Consider the following 17,757-nt stretch of genomic DNA (forward strand, 5'->3'; position numbering starts at 1 on the left):
AAAGTAGTGCATCATTTTGAAGTGGAGGAAATTATTCATGGTTTACAAATTAAACACAACATAAATGTATTTACAGAAAAGTAATTTTTTTCTTCTCTCAAATCTAAAATGTATAGATTCTTTGTACAAAATCTACTCTTAATATTCAGCAAATGGCCTTTCTAGAGTCTGGATATTTCAGTTAATGATTAATCGATTACTAAACTGGTTGATGGTTATTTCAATAATTGATTAATTTGTATAATTGCTTCATGTATTTGGATCCTTCTTGTATAGATGAGTAACTGTAAAAGAAAGTAAATGACTGCTGACTGAAAATGAACAGACAGCAGGACAGATGGTGAAGGTGAAGTCTGAGCAAACCAAGCGTTACGCCTCAGAGTGACTCGGGTCAAAGGTCATCTTCATCTCAGAGGTTCTGTAAACATTTATTCTCCATCTATGGCTTTCTGACCTTAATTATCTGTACAGAGAAGCATTCATCATGGATTTTTAGAAGGAAATTAACAAACCAGAAAATTCTCCAGGAAGATATAAAAAAATAATATCAACCATAAAGTTTGATATTAATTTCAACCATCAGTGAAACTTTATGAGCTGTCACCAGTCTGCCAGAATGTTTTTATTGCCAAAATATTTAGTGACCAACAGGATTCCCTCACATGACTCCTTCATGTTCATTTTAAAATGTAAAACATTAAAGTTCATTATGAATCGCTACAGTGAGAAAACGTTATAAGTCTGAGAGACTAGGAAGTATTAAAGGAAACAAGGAAGGAAGGATGGAAGAGAAAAAGAGGAAGGAGGGTCGGCATAAGGGAGCAAGGAAGGAAACAAGGAAATAGATGAAGAAAAAAATACAAATAAAAAAAACAAACAAAATGAGAGAAGGGGAAGAGGAAGTACATGGAGAAAAATTAATCAGACAAGCAATGAAGAAAGGACACAAGAAAGGAAATGAAATAAGGAAGGAAAGAAGTGGAGGACAAAGAAGCAAGGATAGAACAAGGAAGGAATAGAGGGAGAAAGGACACAAAGAAGAAAAGACAAAGGAGCAGAGAAAAAACCACAAGAACAAAGGATAGGAAAAAAGTAAACGGAAAAAAGGAGGAAGGAAACATAGAAGGAAAGGAATGAACAAAAGATAAAAAAGGAAACAGAAAAAATATACAAAAAGGAACAAAGGAATCAAAGAAGTGGAATGAGGAAGGAAGTTAGTAAGGAACTAAGGAAGGAATTAAATTTTTCTATATTTTTATTTTATCTGCAGCAGTGGTTTTAAGGTTCTAGCAGTGACATAACTGTAAACTACGGTGTGGCTTCAGTTTCCACGGCAACTATTCACCACAGAAACTCTTAGAAAACCGTGAAGAGGTTTAAGAGTCACGACTCGGCCTTAACAGAAAACAGTGTGCTAACTTCATCTCAACGTGGAGCAGAACAACTGGAGAGACAAAACTGACAAAACTCCGTCAGTCTGGATTCTGTCAGAAAGAGTTAGAAGTTAGGAATAAAATTAGGCGTTTTTTAGTAATAACTCCTCTGGAAAACGAAGCATGTGTGTTGCTGCTGAACTGAGTTAAATGTGAGTGAGGACCGACAGGCAGGAAGTGATGCAGACATGACGGCGGCGTCTAACCCTCCAGAAGCTCATCAAAGTCGTCGACGAAGAACTCGCGCAGCGGCGGCCTGCGGGGCTGCTTCAGCGTGTTGACGAGCTGCTGGATCTTAGCCGACACCCGACTGCTGACTGGAACACCTGGATGAAGCCCAGCAGAGACAGCAGGCTGAAAACGGCTGGAAAACAGAGCTGGAAACAAAACGGCCAAAAACCACAGCCAGAAACCAAACGACCAGAAAACACAGCCAAAACAAAACGGCTGGAAAACAGAGCTGGAAACAAAACGACCAGAAAAAACGGCTGGTAACAAAACAGCCATAAAACACAGGATCAGAAACTATTTCATCTGGAAGACGCTAACGAGGCTCAAACAGCAACTGATCCAGAACTGCAACTCTAAAATGATAATACAGAAATTCATTATGGAGTCATTATTTCAGTTCAGGTCAAAGGTTAAATACCAGGAAGGAAGGAAGGAATCAAGAACTAAAAAGGAAGAACAGCAGAACGGAAGGAAAGAAGGAAGTGCTCTGCACTTCCCGTTTAAAATGCTGCTTGGACTATTGGCCCCGCCCCCCACTTCCTGTTTACAGATCTGCTGGTGGTGCTGGCCCCTCCCCCCACTTCCTGTTTACAGATCTGCTGGTGGTGCTGACCCCGCCCCCACTTCCTGTTTACAGATCTGCTGGTGGTGCTGGCCCCTACAGATCTGCTGGTGGTGCTGGCCCCGCCCTCACTTCCTGTTTACAGATCTGCTGGTGGTGCTGACCCCACCCCCCACCTTCCCGCCCTTGGCTCACCGTCGCCAGTCTCCATGCGCTCGGCGTTGCCGTACTTCTGCGTGCTCCTGGCGATGGTGCCCATGTTGGACATGTGGTGCCGCTCGGTGTGGGAGTGGGACGAGTCCGACGAGTATCCCGTCACGTCCGGCTGCGCCGAGTGGTTCTCTGCAGGAAGACGGACAGGAAGCAGTCAGTCAGTGCCACTTCCTGTTGGCGCTACGCTCCATTAGACCCGTCTGACCATCACTTTGTGTCACATCCTGCCGCGCTCAGCAGTCTGCTGTTTCATGACTCAGCGTTTTGTTCATGTAAACACTGATGTGAAGCGAGCAGCTTCTCCAAACATTGTCACATAATCTAGTTACATCTATAAAAATCTGATGAAGTTATTATCATAAATCATCAATATTCAGCACGGTTCATTCACTTTTCAATTTTAAATTAAAAACATTTTCAAGGAAAGTTTTTAAACAGAAGGATAAGGTAATCTAAAATATATCAAAATGTTATATTTTAAACCTTTCTGTAACACACTCTATAAACAAAATACAAATTTAATATAAAAAAAATGTCCCAATTTCAATAACCAAATTGAGATGATCAACAAGTTATTAGGTATAATAAATATTCATTACATTGAAACAATCCAGACAAATCATGTTAAGTTAAATGAACTTCCTGCTCATATTAATGCTTCAAAACAAAGAAAATTACAACAAAAAAATCTATAAAAAATGTTTCCGCAGAAATAATTTAGGTAATTCCCTAAAATAGTAAAATTTAGCCTGATTTAACTACAGATAGTGATAAAAAAATGTCTGTCTTTAGGTGTAAACAATGTTTTCAAAATGTACTTTTAATCAGATGTTATAGATCTTTATTACAAACTGAGCAGTTTGATTATCAAACACATTAAAGGTTGAAAACAATGAAGCATTTAAAAAATGTAAAGCACCGTAGGAACCCTGAAGATGTTTTACTGAATAAAAGGTTAAAAAAAATAAATTTAGGTTTGATCTTTGTGAAGTTCGGATCCGTTTTTGTGTGAATTATTCCGTAAGCCGGATTTGGACGCTCAGCTCCCGGTCTGGACCTACCCTCCGACTCCAGAGGCGGCGGCCACAGCATGTCCGATCCAAACTCACAGGACCGCCGCAGAGAGCCGCCGTTCTCCGCCACGCTCAGAGCGCCCTTCCTCTTCAGAGACAGGTGGCCGATTCCTGCAGAAACACAGCGCCGTGTCAGAACCGGGTCAGAACACGAGATGCTGCAGGAACAAACGCTGTGACATGGAGCTCTAGTCACCCTAAAATCCAGGCTAAAATACTTTATTCATTAAATAAAACGTTGGAACTGAAGGTTCTTTAAAAGGCTGTTGTAGAAGCTGATGGCTATGGGCAGGAAGGAACTCCTGTAGCAGTCTGTATTACAGTGTTTCCCTGGAAGCCTCTGACTAAAGACACTGTTGTAATAAATACTCAGCATTTTCCTAAATTTTCTTCATTTTATTTTGTGGCTTTTGATTAAAACAGTTTTAATTTGTGCTTTCTCAAGGAGTTTTAACCAAATAAAGCTGAAGAATATAAGAATTTGAGTTATAAAAAAAATTAATTTATCTGAGAATTAGGGCCACTGCAGACAGAAAAAAATATGTAAATTTCCACCAAAAAACTTAGATGAACCTTGGATGAAAGCAAAAATTAAAGAAAAAATGTGATTTTTGAAACTCAGTAATGTCCAAGTTTTTTCTAGGAAATTTCGGAAATGAATCTAAAAATTTCTGAGATTAACTTTGCCGGAAATATACTGCTTTATATATATATATTTAAGTTTTAGGCTTTCATGGCATTTCAGCCGGTCACAGGCTAACGTTCTAACCGTGATGCGACTGTGACAGCAGGCTCTGCTGGTGGTGCGGCTGGCCCAGGTGAGGGTGGCCCAGGTGCGCCAGGTGCGCAATGTGCGTGTGCGCCAGCGAGTCGGCCAGCCGCCCGGCGTTCCCGCTGCCTCCGCTCTGCGTGGACGACGAGGACGAGGAGGTGGAGCCCAGGTGGGCGGGGCCGAGCTGGGAGGGCCGGCTCATCCAGTGCTCCATGCCCGTCATGTCGTCGCCCGGACCCGCCTCCTCCTCTGAGCCCGACGACGAGTCAGAGCACAGCGGCGACAGGCCTGGAGAGTCATGGGAAGATGTTACTTTACACACAGCAAATACCAAAACATTCAACATGACAGGAAAAGTTTAGGAAAGAAAAAGTCATTTACCTGCTCAGTCAATTTTATTTTTATAGCAACATGCCAGATCAAAGTGTTTTATACCATAAAAACACAAAAATACAGTGTTTTTATTTGTTAATGTAATAATACAGTAACCAATTATGAAACAAGCCAATGCAAAAATACATCTAAATGAAATTAAAAACTAGTGAATTGAGATTCAATTGTTTAATTGATTTGACTGCAGACTTTAATTAAGTAATCACATTTTAATCAAAAACCATACCTCAACAAAAAAAGCAATATTTTAAATTCAAAAACACTTTTTGCTGCAAAATTATTAAATAAATCAATTATTCTTTTTAGGCAATGTATATGCTGTTGTCCGTTGCTGCTGTTTGTGAATGTTGCTTGTGTGTCAGATAAACGGGTGTACCAGAAACATGTGAATACAAAGGTTCTGGTCAAAATCTTTGTATGTAAAAAATAAAAAAAATGGAAGCTATTAAAATTTTTCACCCATTAAAACTTTTATGTAGTTAATTAATAAAAAATTCTACAAAGAAGGGATGATTGTTTTTAAATGTATTGTTAAATCTGTGGGGTGAAATGATATATTTTTGGTTTTAGTTCCTGTGTGGCTGAGTATCTGAGGAGGAAGAACAACCGGTATTGATTTGCTGTTTTGGATTTCTATGGTCCTGTTTTTTCTTGGATTTTTGTTTCTGTGCTTGGATCAAAGCAGCTGAGACTTTTTGTTTTAGGACAGGCTCAATGTTCCAGAGCAGGCGGGAACACAAAACGTTAGAAATGAAGGTGAAAATCCCTCCATTCCTGCCGAACTTCATGAGAAAAAACAAAATATTCCTGATGGCAGTTTCCAGGAAATGAAACATAATGTTCCTGCTGGTCTAACGCTTCACATCCCTGATTAAGATGTACAACAATAAAATCATTTATTAAAGCAGCAATAAAAATCCCAACCTGTAATTGTACATTTATTGACAGGCCCACAGCATCACAGATTTCCCACCTTACAGTGAGCCTGAGTTGCTTTTTCTAAAGTGTTTGCTGCCAAAAAGCTCGACCTACTGAACAAACACAAAACTAACTCTAGATCCCATCATATTTTCACATAATTATTGCCCAGACTGTGACATAGAGAAGTTAAGATACTTAGTTACAACATATCTGCCATATTAGAGTGACATGTTCTCTTTTCTTTCCAGTTTTGAAGAAGAGAAATTGGCATCTTGCCCCACAAGGAAATCTGATCAACTTAAAAAACAGATTAAATATTTTTATTAAAAATCTTCATTAAACTTATTTTATACAACTTTTTGAAATCTGTCATATTTATAAAAAATATTTTCTTAATGTTATTTTCCACTCACAGAATAAATGGCGCTAATTAAAATTTGGATTTTTAAAAATCTTTTCATTGTGAAATTCTGCAGCTGCAAAAAAAGATTAATTTATTGAAATCGTAAATACACATATTTACGATTAGCGTTTTTTTCACACCTGATAATCCGGTAAACTGGAAGCTGCAACATTCGTTCCATTTCCAGCTGCTGCGATTTGTTTTCTCCCTGCTGAGTCAAACCAACCAAACGCTTTGAGAAACTTGTTCCCTTCCTCACCTGTGGGGGCGCTGCACCAACAACCACTGAAGGAAACAACATGAACCCCTCTGAAGACACTGAGCGCAACTTCCATCTTCACTAAATGCAAACAAAAGCAAAGTTGCGTCCGATTGTACCGATTGGAGGATTTCTGTTTTGTCTTTGTAAAAGACAACAAGCCATTTCTCCTGCTAGCACTAGGCTAGCAAGCTTGTTTTGGTTACATTTACCCAAAATGCCGCGCGCTGTCGTCCACTTCCTGCTTTTGGAGTGGTCTCCACTCTGCTTTTTGTTCACATAAACATTTAAACTGGACCAGAGTTCACTTCAACCAAACAGACAGAGGTTTGTAGGCGGACCAGAATTTGGTTTTTGGTTTGATTACAAATTCACATCTCTCCACACCAACCAGTTTAGGGCCAAGCAACAGTTTAGGGCCAGAAAACAAAAATATTTGAGCTTCCAAACAAGGAATTAACTTATAATTATCTAAACTATGGAGATTATAAATGCAAAAGTCCGGAAAGAAAAAGATTTCCAATAAGACAAATTTGCCGTTGCAGTACTGTGACCTTTCAGTGACTGAGGCAAAAAGCTCAGCAGCTCAGAGACACCAAATGTCAGTAATTAGTGAATCGGATCTTGTGGCTTGTCAGTGAAACAGCCACAAGAACCAATTTGGGTCCAACATGCTTCAGGCGGCTGAATTTCCTGCTCTGAACAGCAGATAATTGTGAGAGCAGCCGATAAGGCCTGGTGAGCGCCGCTGTGTGCAGACATTTAACTAAGTGTTGCCAGAACGGTGGAAAAACACGACATGATGCGTTCAGGGACACGTCAGCTCTACTTAGCCATGTTCTCAAAGGTTAAGCAGCAAATTACAAAGGAACAAACTTACTATATTTCCTTCATTAAGATTCAATCAAAACCAAAATTATTCCATCAACTGTGGTTATGGATGATCTAATGAGCTGATGTGTGAGGTAAAGGTCAGCTGCGCTGGCCGTTTTCTGGACCGTCTCTCAGCAGAAATGCTGCAGAAGGTGACAGGGTTCAGCTTTTACAGCTTCCTGCGGCCGGTTTCTCTGTAAATCCCTCCGTGGGTTTTACATGCCACAGAGAATGTGCCTGGTTGCAGTTTTGGGTGGGATGAGCGTTCCTCTGTCAGAGCCGTCTGAGAAAGCAGAGAATCCTGTCTGAGCACAGGGCTGCTTCTCTGGTGGAGTCAGGAGATGCTACTCATTCAATATGAGCTGCTAACGTCACAGCTAACGTTAGCAGCTCTATGAGGTGGATCAGAGAAAAACCTTGAGTCTGCCTGGGAGATGACCTGGTGTAGTGAGAGCAGGTTTTGTTTGTGCGCTGTCACCTGGAGGCGTGTAAGCGTCCATGGAGGTCTGGACCACCAGGGAGCGCCGTTTGGAAGGCATGGGCACCGCCATCTTCCTCTCTACGTGTCGCGCCAACACGGCCTGGACCGCCTCAGTGTGGACGTCTGAGGAACAGAGACAGGAAGTCACACGTCTATGGACACACCGGACGACCTTTAGCCTGTTTGTCGTTTTCAAGTTACCAACTCTGAGCTAATTTTCATCTGTTTTTGTGTTTATGCTATGTTCATTTTTAGCAGGACAGACAGAAACACTAAATAAGAGTAAGATAACGTAAGTAAGTCTTCTGATGTAGCCTGAACCTACCTTTTAATTTTGACATGTCGGCTACAGAAGCTTCGTTTCTACTACAAAAATGCACAAAACGTTTTCTATATTCTGCTAATGAGACTTCCTTTAGCATCTTGCAGGCTTCTCTCAGAGTGAATTTGTTCAAATATTAATCTTCCAATAATTTCAAAATTCCTGTCAACTGTAAACATTTTTTAACTCAAAAACACGACGGGCTGCTGGATGGATGACTGCCCTCGCACCCAACCACCAGGCTTAGCAAGTTTTCTGGGGAAAACGTTGATATTCACTTGGAAAAGTCACAACCAGCTAATCCCAGTACTGCACTAAACTGGACTAAACAAAACGTTAGAATTTCTGAAAAAACCTGAAAACTTAATATAATAAAAACTTTTGTTTTTCACCCAAGGAATACTTAGTTAAGCTTGCTTTGAGGTCCACTGGCTGATTAGTGCAATTATTTATTTTAATTGTATTTTTCTGTGTTAGCATTTTTCTTAAGTATTGTCAATACTTTCTTCCTATAACATATATTTTCATATTTTCTGTAAAGTTTTAACATTTTTTAACACAAAAACTCCACTGGTGGCCCGTCTCTGCGCCTCTTCCAGCGGGTTTAGCAGGATTTCTGGGGGAAACCCAGAGACGTCTGACTGCAGACAGAGTGTGAAAGATTTCCAAGGTGTTGCTCTCAGTTTGTGAAAACCACAATAAAACGGTGCAGCTGGTGTTTCTCTGGGACGAAGCGTGGATCAGGCGGGCTCCCAGTACCTGATCGGTAGCGCTCGTCTCTGGTTCCGGACGTTCTCCGCCGGTGGAAGCGGGCGGCGGCCGGGGGGCCGAGCGGGGCCCGATGAGACATGGGCCCCTCCATACCTACAAAAGCAGGCAGAAAAGCTTGTGGACACACGGACGGGTTTTTACAGGAACAACATGTATATGCACATGAAAGCAACAGATAAGAGCGCAATAAAGGAAAAACAGAAACATGGAGGTGATTTGAAACGGCAGAAAAATTTTATTTTTCTGACTTCATAACCCAAAATAACCAACATAAAACCAGAAACATGCAGTTATTGCATCTCTGCTCTGCAACAGAACATCTCGTCCCTCGACCCAAAGCTTACCCTGGTGTGTGTGATGTGTGTGTGCTTTAGAGGCAGGGAGCGACTGCAGCCTGATCAGCGACTGATTCAGAGGAGCAGGCCCAAGCTGAGCTCCAGGGAATCCTAACCTACATCCACTAATGGCGGCTCAAGACTCCATCAATAGAGTACAGTGTTCAGACTACTGTATTCCTCCTGATAGCAGATCGATACTCCAGCAGCGCTATGGGAATATTTCAGCTGAGTGGGCGAAGCGGGTGTGTGGAGGGGGTCAGAGGTTGCTAAATTACCTCCAGCATATGCCCTGATCAGCTTGGACCTCTTCTTCTCATAACCCTTCTGAGTGATGTCCCCTGTGAACAGATAGATAGGCAGAGAGTGAGAGAGGCAGTCTGGCTGCGAGCGACGCTTCTGCTTTCATCAGATATGTTTTGGTTGCACAGATGATCATCTTTTTGTTTTAGGATAATCACTGCAGCCTTTTCTGTCTCTCCCAGTCTTCAACGTCTTTATCTGACTGTTAATCAAAGAGAAAAATGTGAACATAAAGAAAACAAGATGAGATGAAGTGATGCATGATAATGAAAATGAAGAATGGAAAAACAAGACATAAATCATAACCAGATCACCATCCTCTTATCTGAAATAAACAAATTTAACATTCAAACAAAGATAATCTGAGTAAAAACAAATAGCAGTCTTTAAATTTATAAATGTGAAAATATGGTTCCCCCCTCAGCTAAATCGTGAAATAAATGTGATTAACCGCATGGTTTTGGTCCAGTTTCACTAGAAACAACCACAACTGATTGATGCTTCGTGCAAAGAATCAATAAATCACTTAAATAGAGCCAAAGAATCAATAAATCACTTAAATAGAGCCTGTCTGGCGATAGGAAGTACGCTAAAATATCCCAGAACCAACACAGTTCTGAATCTAAAAGCAAAATTCAAGAACTGATGAAAAACAAAGTGAGCTATGTTTCCATCCAACTATCATGTGGATTTTGAGCAAACTTTAAAAAATGTAAGTCTGCATGTTTCCATCGACTGATTTGTGGACAGTGGGGAACCTTCCCAGGAATGGCCGACCAACAAAGTTTACAACAGCAACAAGTCTAAAACTTTCCAACAAATCACAAAAGAACCCAGAACCACATCTGAAGCTCACTAAGGTTAGCGTTCATGATGTAAAAAAAAAACTGAAGCCACTGCTGAACTATAAACGCTTTCCAGAAATCATGTTGAAGATCCCTGAGCCTTGGAAGGTGTAGATCAGGTTGCAGTTACTGTAAAACTGCCGGTTTCAGAAAATAAAACAACACAACAGTCAAACATTGTGGTGGTCAGTGGTTGATTTGTTCCTGGACGACTTGGCACAATTCATGGGACCATGAAATCTGCTCTCTATAGGAGATGGTCAGTTTGTGACCTAAAGCTCTAGACTTCCTTGGTTCTGCTGTCAGAGTTCTGGGTTCTACCAGAACCTGCAGGAATGTTTCAGGCATTGTTCACGACTCCAACATGAGTTTGTGGGTTCAGCGTCCAACAGGTGCTGCAGTGACGGATCGTCTCTCCTGGCCGGATCGTTTATGATTCATTTATGTCCGGCCTTCTGAGACACGGAGTAACAAAGTGCTCCCCAAACAGAACCCAGAGGACGTATGGATCCATACATGAGAGCAAACACATAAACAAACTCATAAAAATGGAAGTGAAGGAGCGAACCAGGATTCAAACCCAGGATCTCCTTTCTGCAAGGCAACAGCACTACCAAACGCTCCACCAAAACTCCAATTTATTTCGAAATTCAGTCCTAATTTGAGCTTTGTTGACCATTTTTATGATACTGGGAAAAACAGAGAATAAAATAAAATATTAGTTGCAACTAACACACATTTTCCAGCTCTTCTCTTCATCAAAGTCAAAATATTAAATATGTTGTTTGCCAAAGGAGCAATAATGCATAAATAAGACATATTTTATTGTTCCAAAAAAGAAATGCGTCTTGTGTAGAGCTGCTGTTATTTATCAGCGTCATCAATCATGTTGGCTATGAACATCAGTTAATGCCAGTATTTTAGTTTTATGTTTGTTTGAATAAATGTATCTTCATATTTATAGAACCTTGCATAATGTCTTGTGCATATTGTGCATAACATGCAGTATAGTTGAGCCTGAAATTATTCCTGCTTCTGGCAGATTTTTAAAAAATCTAATAAAATGTTATTTGTGTAGCACATTTCAGCAACAAGGCCTCTCAAAGCGATTTTTATAAAAACACAGAAATACAAAGTCATAGGACACACAGGCAACAACCAAAACTTTTAGTCAAGTGACATCGTTCATTTTTTCAAAAGCAGCTCTAACCAGGTGGGTTTTTAGTCTATATTTAAAGGCACTCCATGTTTCAGCCTCCATGTTTCAGCTGTTTTGCAGTTTTCTGGAAGTTTGTTCCAGATTTGTGGTGCATAGAAGCTGAATGCTGCTCTTCCACATTTTGGGTTTAAAGCCATATTAATTTTGCCAACATCTTTCTTCTGACTGGACGTCATATTAACATTTCAGAGCCTCTCAGCCAGAATCAGGACTTGATTAGAGAACCTGGAGAAAACTAGAGATTAGGGTGATGGCAGGCAGGTTTTCCTAAGGATTGTGGAGACGTGTGAAAGACTCGGTCCAGGATTAACTACCTCACAGAGCAGAAGTTTCCTCCATCAGTCTTAGCGAGGAAACCCAAGAAGCTACATGAGCTAAATGGCGCTCTGCAACCAAAGAGACGACGACATCAGCGGCCGTGTCATCACACCGAGGGCGGCCATGACAGTGGACAGACACAGAGGTCGGTGGGTGACAGGGAAGGTGAGGGGTTCATTACAGTCCCTGAGGGGGGTCTTCACTGCCATGGCAACCTTACACCAAACCAACACAATCACCAGCTATCAATCGCACCCTACGGTCTGCAAAGCACCGCTAATTTCTGCTGATACGTCCTGGTTTCTCCCAATTAAATGTTAAACTGCCTCTCCAGTTGCTGATTATTGATTATTCTTCGGAAGGTCAGGGAGATTAAACAGAAGATGTGTAACTTCATGCTTTACAGTTTTCCCAATAGCAGGAGAAAATGGGGAATAATTTGTACTTGCAGTAAAACGATGGATGTTTTCCACTCGCTAAGCTATTTTTCTGAGTCGTGAAACGCAGACAAACTACCAGAACACAGGCGGTCATTCACTTCTCCTCAACCTTTTTAATATCTTGTGTTTTGACACACAGTTTTCTAAAATTAAACAAGATAAACAGCTTCAGCAAATGTTGCTAAACCGAGCAGAAGGAGCATCTGTGTGGAGTATTTTCAGCCCTGCTCCAGAGCTGCAGTGGGTGTTTCCTACAGCAGGATGATTTATGTGGAACCCGACCCAAACAAACCAGTAATGAAGGAACATGTCAGCCGCTAGACTGGGACGGGTTCTGGAGGACAATCCGTCTGGGTTCAGGTGAACAAAGAAAACAAGAATAAATCACTGCTGGGTCGAATCTTTCTGCAGACAGCAAGACTAATGGAGGACTGTGTAAGTCTGAACACAACCAGACAACAGCTTCTTCACACTAAAGAGTTTACAGTCATGAGGAAAAGAAACACTCCCTCCTACAGATGATTCAGCAAATAATAAAAATACATTATTATAATCTGAACAGGGTTTTACTTTTGAGCTTTCAGCAACTCTTAAAACCTTTTCAAGACTATTATGAAGAAAATGTAAGAGACTAGAAAAGACTGGTGACGCTACAAAGCTAGCTAGCAACAGTATATCAGCAGCTAGTTAGCAGTAGCCTCAATGGCCTCGAGTCACAAACGCAATGAAGATGCCTGCGCATCACTCAAAGTTTAACCTGTCCTGTGAGAAATTTTTTTTTGAAATTGTTATGCCACGACAAAATTTAAGATGTGTGATTAACAAATTCAAGATCAACTTACATTTTTTAAATGAATTTAAGACTTTTTAAAGATTCACAGACACCCTGCTGACCTAACTTCTATGTAAAGATGCAGAATTTATTAGCGACCAGGTGCTGCGGATCATCAGTGGGACGGGTCCAGAAAGCTGCTCTTTTTCCAGTTTGCTGGCCTGCAGAGTTCAATGCCAAACCAGAAAGACAACAGCGGTGAGCTTTAGAGCAGAAACTGCTGCTTGACATCAGTTTTGGAAGGTATATTAAGCACATTTCCAAACTATTTGACGTCATTCTGCAGCTGTAAGTCTTCCCAGGAAGTCCACCATGATCAGCCCGTGCAAGGTTCAGAGAGTTAACTAAAAAACTCACAAGCTCCGTCTTAGACTCTGCAGTTAGCAGGTTAAATGTTCTGACAGGAGAGATGAAGAAGAATGAACATGTATGGCTGTTTGGAAGGGCTTAAAGGAGAAAAACTACCACTTAGGATGCTTCACAAAGGTATTTCTTACACCTGATAGTCTGGCAACCAAAGTCACAACATTTGTTACATTTTCAGCTGCTGCGATTCTCTTTATCGCTGCACTGAGTTAAACAAACCAAACCATTTGAGCAACCTGTTCCCCTCCTCGCCAGTGGGGGCGCTGCACCAAGAACTACTGAAGGAAACGACACAAAAACCTCTGAAGACTCTGAGAGTAACTTCCTCCTTTACCAAATGTAAATAAAAATGTAGTAGCCTCAGATTTCAGAAGTTGGAAGATTTCTCTTTTGTTTTTGGTAAAGACCAGGAGCCATTTCTCCCAATAGCGCTAGGCTAGTGTTTGTTTTGGTTGGATTTACCCAGAATGCCCTGCGCTGTAGTCAACTTCCTGCTTTTGGAGCTGTCTGCGGTCCGCTTAGTGTTTGCATATGCATTGAAACCGCACCAGAGTTCACTTCAAATGAACCCAGACTGAGGTTTGTAGGACTTCACTTTTCAGGTCCTCATCAGAGTTTTATTACACATTCACAGCTCTCCAAACAAACCGGACCTTCAAACGGACTAGACTAAACAGTGCTGGTGTCAATGCACCCTAAAATGATCATCACACAATCTGTTGAGCACGGTGTGGGAAGTGTGATGTCTCGGGCTTCTACCGTAAACTCTTCAGCGAACCAGATGTGGTAAAGAAGGTTTCTACAGGAGCAGCGTCTCTGCTGACTTCATGGATAACATATGCTGAGCTGTGGGGAGTCTCTGGAGTGCAGGGAGGAAATATGTGAGCAGAAACACGAATGAGGGGAAAATAAAGCAGATTCGCTGCAGGGCTGTGATGACTGAAAAGTGTCGGTCTGCAGCTGAATCACAGACGACAGAGAGCGCAGAGAAAACGAGCCTCCGCTGTTTTTAATCACCCAGAATCAAATCAAATGGATTGATTTAACTCAAATGGGGAGAGAGAGGGAAATAAAGAGTTGATAATCTGATGGTGGAGAACGGCCAGAACATCTGGGTCCAATCTTCTGATCGGTGCCGGTAAGCTTCGTCTGTGTGCTGTAAAACCAACAGATGCCTCCAGCTTCTTCTTCTCTCTGATCAGCCGCAGTGGAACAACATTCTCTGTTCTTCTCTTTTTTACTCTCTTACAAACACACCCGAGGTCCGTGGGGAGACGCCATCTTCCACTCGCAGCACAGCGCAGCAGAGCTGGGAGGGTGTTGCCTAGCAACGGTTCTCTTGGAGAAGGCCTGAGATGGCCATCTTGGATTTGGAGCATCAGATGAGAGAGGTGCTCAGACGGTACCTGCCAAGGTGCATGAATATGATCTGGGCGTGTGTGTGTGTGGGGGTGTGTGTGTGTGTGTGTTGCCGCAGGCTAATTAATTCCTCCTCCTGCTCAGTGATTTTAATGACACAGCGCAGCGTGGAGGACGGATGGCAGCAGCTACAGACTGAAGTTTTTCTGCGGCTGAGCGGTGGAAAGGGCTGCTCAGCTCTGAACACGCTGTTCTGTTGGGCGAAACACACACCTGTGTGTGATGTTCCTCTGCAGCAAACCCATCAGGCCTGATTTTCTGCTCAGCTCTATCTTAAAGGGACAGGCACCCTTCTGATCCTGAACTCGCTCTCAGCCTGTTTGAAGCCACTTCCTAAATCTGCTCAAACCTTTTAAATTCATAGGTGAAGGTGAAAACTGGGAGGAAGATTTTTACACATCCAGACTTTACTTTTTATGGTTTATAAAATTCAAGAACTTTTCAAGCATTTTCAAGATACGTTTTCAAACTTTTCCAGCACCACACTGCACAAATTAACTAAAAAACTGTTTCAATTCACCATTATATTCACTATATGATCATTTATCACTGTTATTAATCATGTCCTGTGACTAGAGCTGAAATGATTAATCAGATTAATTGTGATGAATTGATTAATAAAATAATCATCAACAAATATAGTTATCAATTAATCACAAACTGGAGTACACAGATTCAAAAAACGCCATTTACTGAAAAAACATCATATTCAGAGCTATAATTAAACCCAAACTGTACAATATGCATACATATTACATTTAAAATAAAAACACCTTTGGCAGAACACTACTGGTATGCATTTTAGTGCATTTTAAGAACTAAAATGTTTATTTTCATAAAAAAAAGGAATTAAATTATTTGCTTATTTGCATCTGTTAATGTATTCCTAACATTGTACAAAAAGACTTAAAAGGTTAAATGAAAAATCGGTAGAATGACCTTTAATCAGTTCTTTTGATTATTACTAAAATAATTTTTAGCTACGCGTGATAGTATCTGTCTTCTACAGCAGGTAAACTAAAATAAAACAACATTTTATGTTTTGAAATGTGTTTCTCACAACTTTTACGGCTGACTGGTCTGAGAACAAAACATTGACAAAAAAAATCCTTCAGCCTTGTAAACGTTGTTTATCGTATAAAATATAAGCAACATTTAATGCAATTAAACATCAATAAGTCATTGTTAGAAATAATACATATTCATTACACTGAAATAATCAAAACAAATCCTGTTATAGTAAATGACGCTTAAACACAAAATAAAAAGAAAGTTACAAAATAATCTATAAATGTTACTGTGGAATATTGTCTCTGCTATTGAGCTGTTAGCATATAGCAAGTCTTCAATCAGAGGCTTCTTCAGATTTGTTGCAGTACTGACTGCTACTGGAGATCCTTCTGGATGTTATGAGTTACGACAGCTGACACTAAGGTGAAAATTGCAAATTGACATATTCTGCATGTACATAAATATTTAAGAAACTAAATATTTTGTGTTTTCCACTCAAACCTCCGCCTGCCTAACGTAGCTTTGGTTCATCATTGGTGGCAGTCGCGCAGCAAGAAGGCTTGCAAAGTGTGACAGATAATAGCAAAACAAAGCAAAGAATTGGAAATAAGAAGGTTAACATTCTGGATGGTTTGTTACCAGAAAGATGGCTGAGTGCTATCTGAAGGAAAACTGAGCTGACCGTTTGATTTTTCTCCAAAGCCATATTTCAGCTCTGGTTTTCTCCTCCCCGTTTGTTTGTTTGGTTTTCTGGAGCTCTAATACGTGCTGGAACTGCTCTGTGATTCTCGGGAACTTGACATTTATCATCCAATGTAAAAATAAATGGCTCATTATACACAGCGTCGGAGCAGAGTGTGCTGAAAATGTCACGTACTGAAAACCGGCAACACGTCTGGTCATATGGAGCGACTTATTCAGCCAGCCTCCGACTTCTGTCCTCAGCAGCAACCAGGAGCAAATGTTTCTGAGGCCGTGTTGGGAGGAGAGAAAAATCCAAATGTTTGGAAATTCATAAGCAGAATCACGTAGATGATGGAATATCAGATACAAATCTTTCAGTGTCTAGAGATTTTCGATTCTGATTTATAGGATGACGATTCGATTAATTTGTAATTCAGAAACAGTCTAGAAAATCTGTCTGAATGATGAGACTGACAAGAGGAAAAGACAGTAAACAAACAAAACATTTATTTACAACTATGAAATCTATTTTAGAGGATTGCCAGGATTGTGATTCTCTGTATAATTGTTTCTTCTATAGAATATATTCCATAAGAACAGCATGGAACCAGAAGCAGCTGCAGGATCCAGATGTGGAAATTTGATAAAAATGAAACGAGTCGTCGGTGCGTCGCATCATCTCCATGGCGACCGGCTCACCCAGCCTCCTCTGAGCAGCTGCGTGTGTCACACTCGGCAGACCCCGGGCGGTCCCACTCACGTGTGTAGCGTCCTTTAGCTCTGCGGCCCGTCTCGACCCATCTGGGCCCGGCCGAGCCGGAGGCCCATTAACAAACACTGAACAGGAAGCAGGGCGCCCAGTTGGAGCACTGGGTCAAGGTCGTACTGTAAGGTCAACCAGTGGCAGCTTGGTCAACGCCTAGTGCTGAGTGTTGGGCTGCAGGCGGACCGGCTGCCCAGTTCTACAGAGCCAGATCCAGAATGACTAGCAGCACAAAAAACTGACGCCACTAATTAGCCGAATTATTTCCAGCTAGTCAGTATTACTATCCCAGTTAACCCAGTTCCACAGAGCAAAATTACTTCAACAGCACATCAACCATTTTTCAGGAAGTCATAGAAGAATCCAGAACATCTAAAGCTCTGCTGGCCTTAAACGCCTTGGGGAAGGTCAAAGTTCATAATTAAACAGTGAGAAATAGAGGCAGAAATTTACCAGCAAACATGGCGACGATCCTGAAGAGCCTCCAGAAATCAATTTGTTTGTTTTCAGTTCTG

General features: G+C 41.1%; 1 protein-coding gene across 3 annotated transcripts in view; it reads right to left on the reverse strand.

Moving 5' to 3' along the window:
* The window catches only part of LOC116711784 (disco-interacting protein 2 homolog C-like), a 50,497-nt gene that overhangs the window by 26,481 nt on the left and 6,259 nt on the right, over window positions 1-17,757 (reverse strand). Inside the window, exons 2-8 of one of the 3 annotated variants that reach the window (XM_032551290.1) lie at window positions 9,321-9,383; window positions 8,696-8,800; window positions 7,612-7,737; window positions 4,282-4,572; window positions 3,501-3,623; window positions 2,422-2,568; window positions 1,640-1,759 (exon numbers count right to left, since the gene is read on the reverse strand). In XM_032551290.1, the coding sequence (XP_032407181.1) occupies window positions 1,640-1,759; window positions 2,422-2,568; window positions 3,501-3,623; window positions 4,282-4,572; window positions 7,612-7,737; window positions 8,696-8,800; window positions 9,321-9,383 (975 nt within the window). Of the gene's footprint in view, window positions 1-1,639; window positions 1,760-2,421; window positions 2,569-3,500; window positions 3,624-4,281; window positions 4,573-7,611; window positions 7,738-8,695; window positions 8,822-9,320; window positions 9,384-17,757 lie in introns of all 3 variants that reach the window. The other 2 variants (XM_032551289.1, XM_032551291.1) reach the window with 2 other exon arrangements.

Source organism: Xiphophorus hellerii, chromosome 21, assembly GCF_003331165.1.
Source record: "Xiphophorus hellerii strain 12219 chromosome 21, Xiphophorus_hellerii-4.1, whole genome shotgun sequence".
Lineage (NCBI taxonomy): Eukaryota > Metazoa > Chordata > Actinopteri > Cyprinodontiformes > Poeciliidae > Xiphophorus > Xiphophorus hellerii.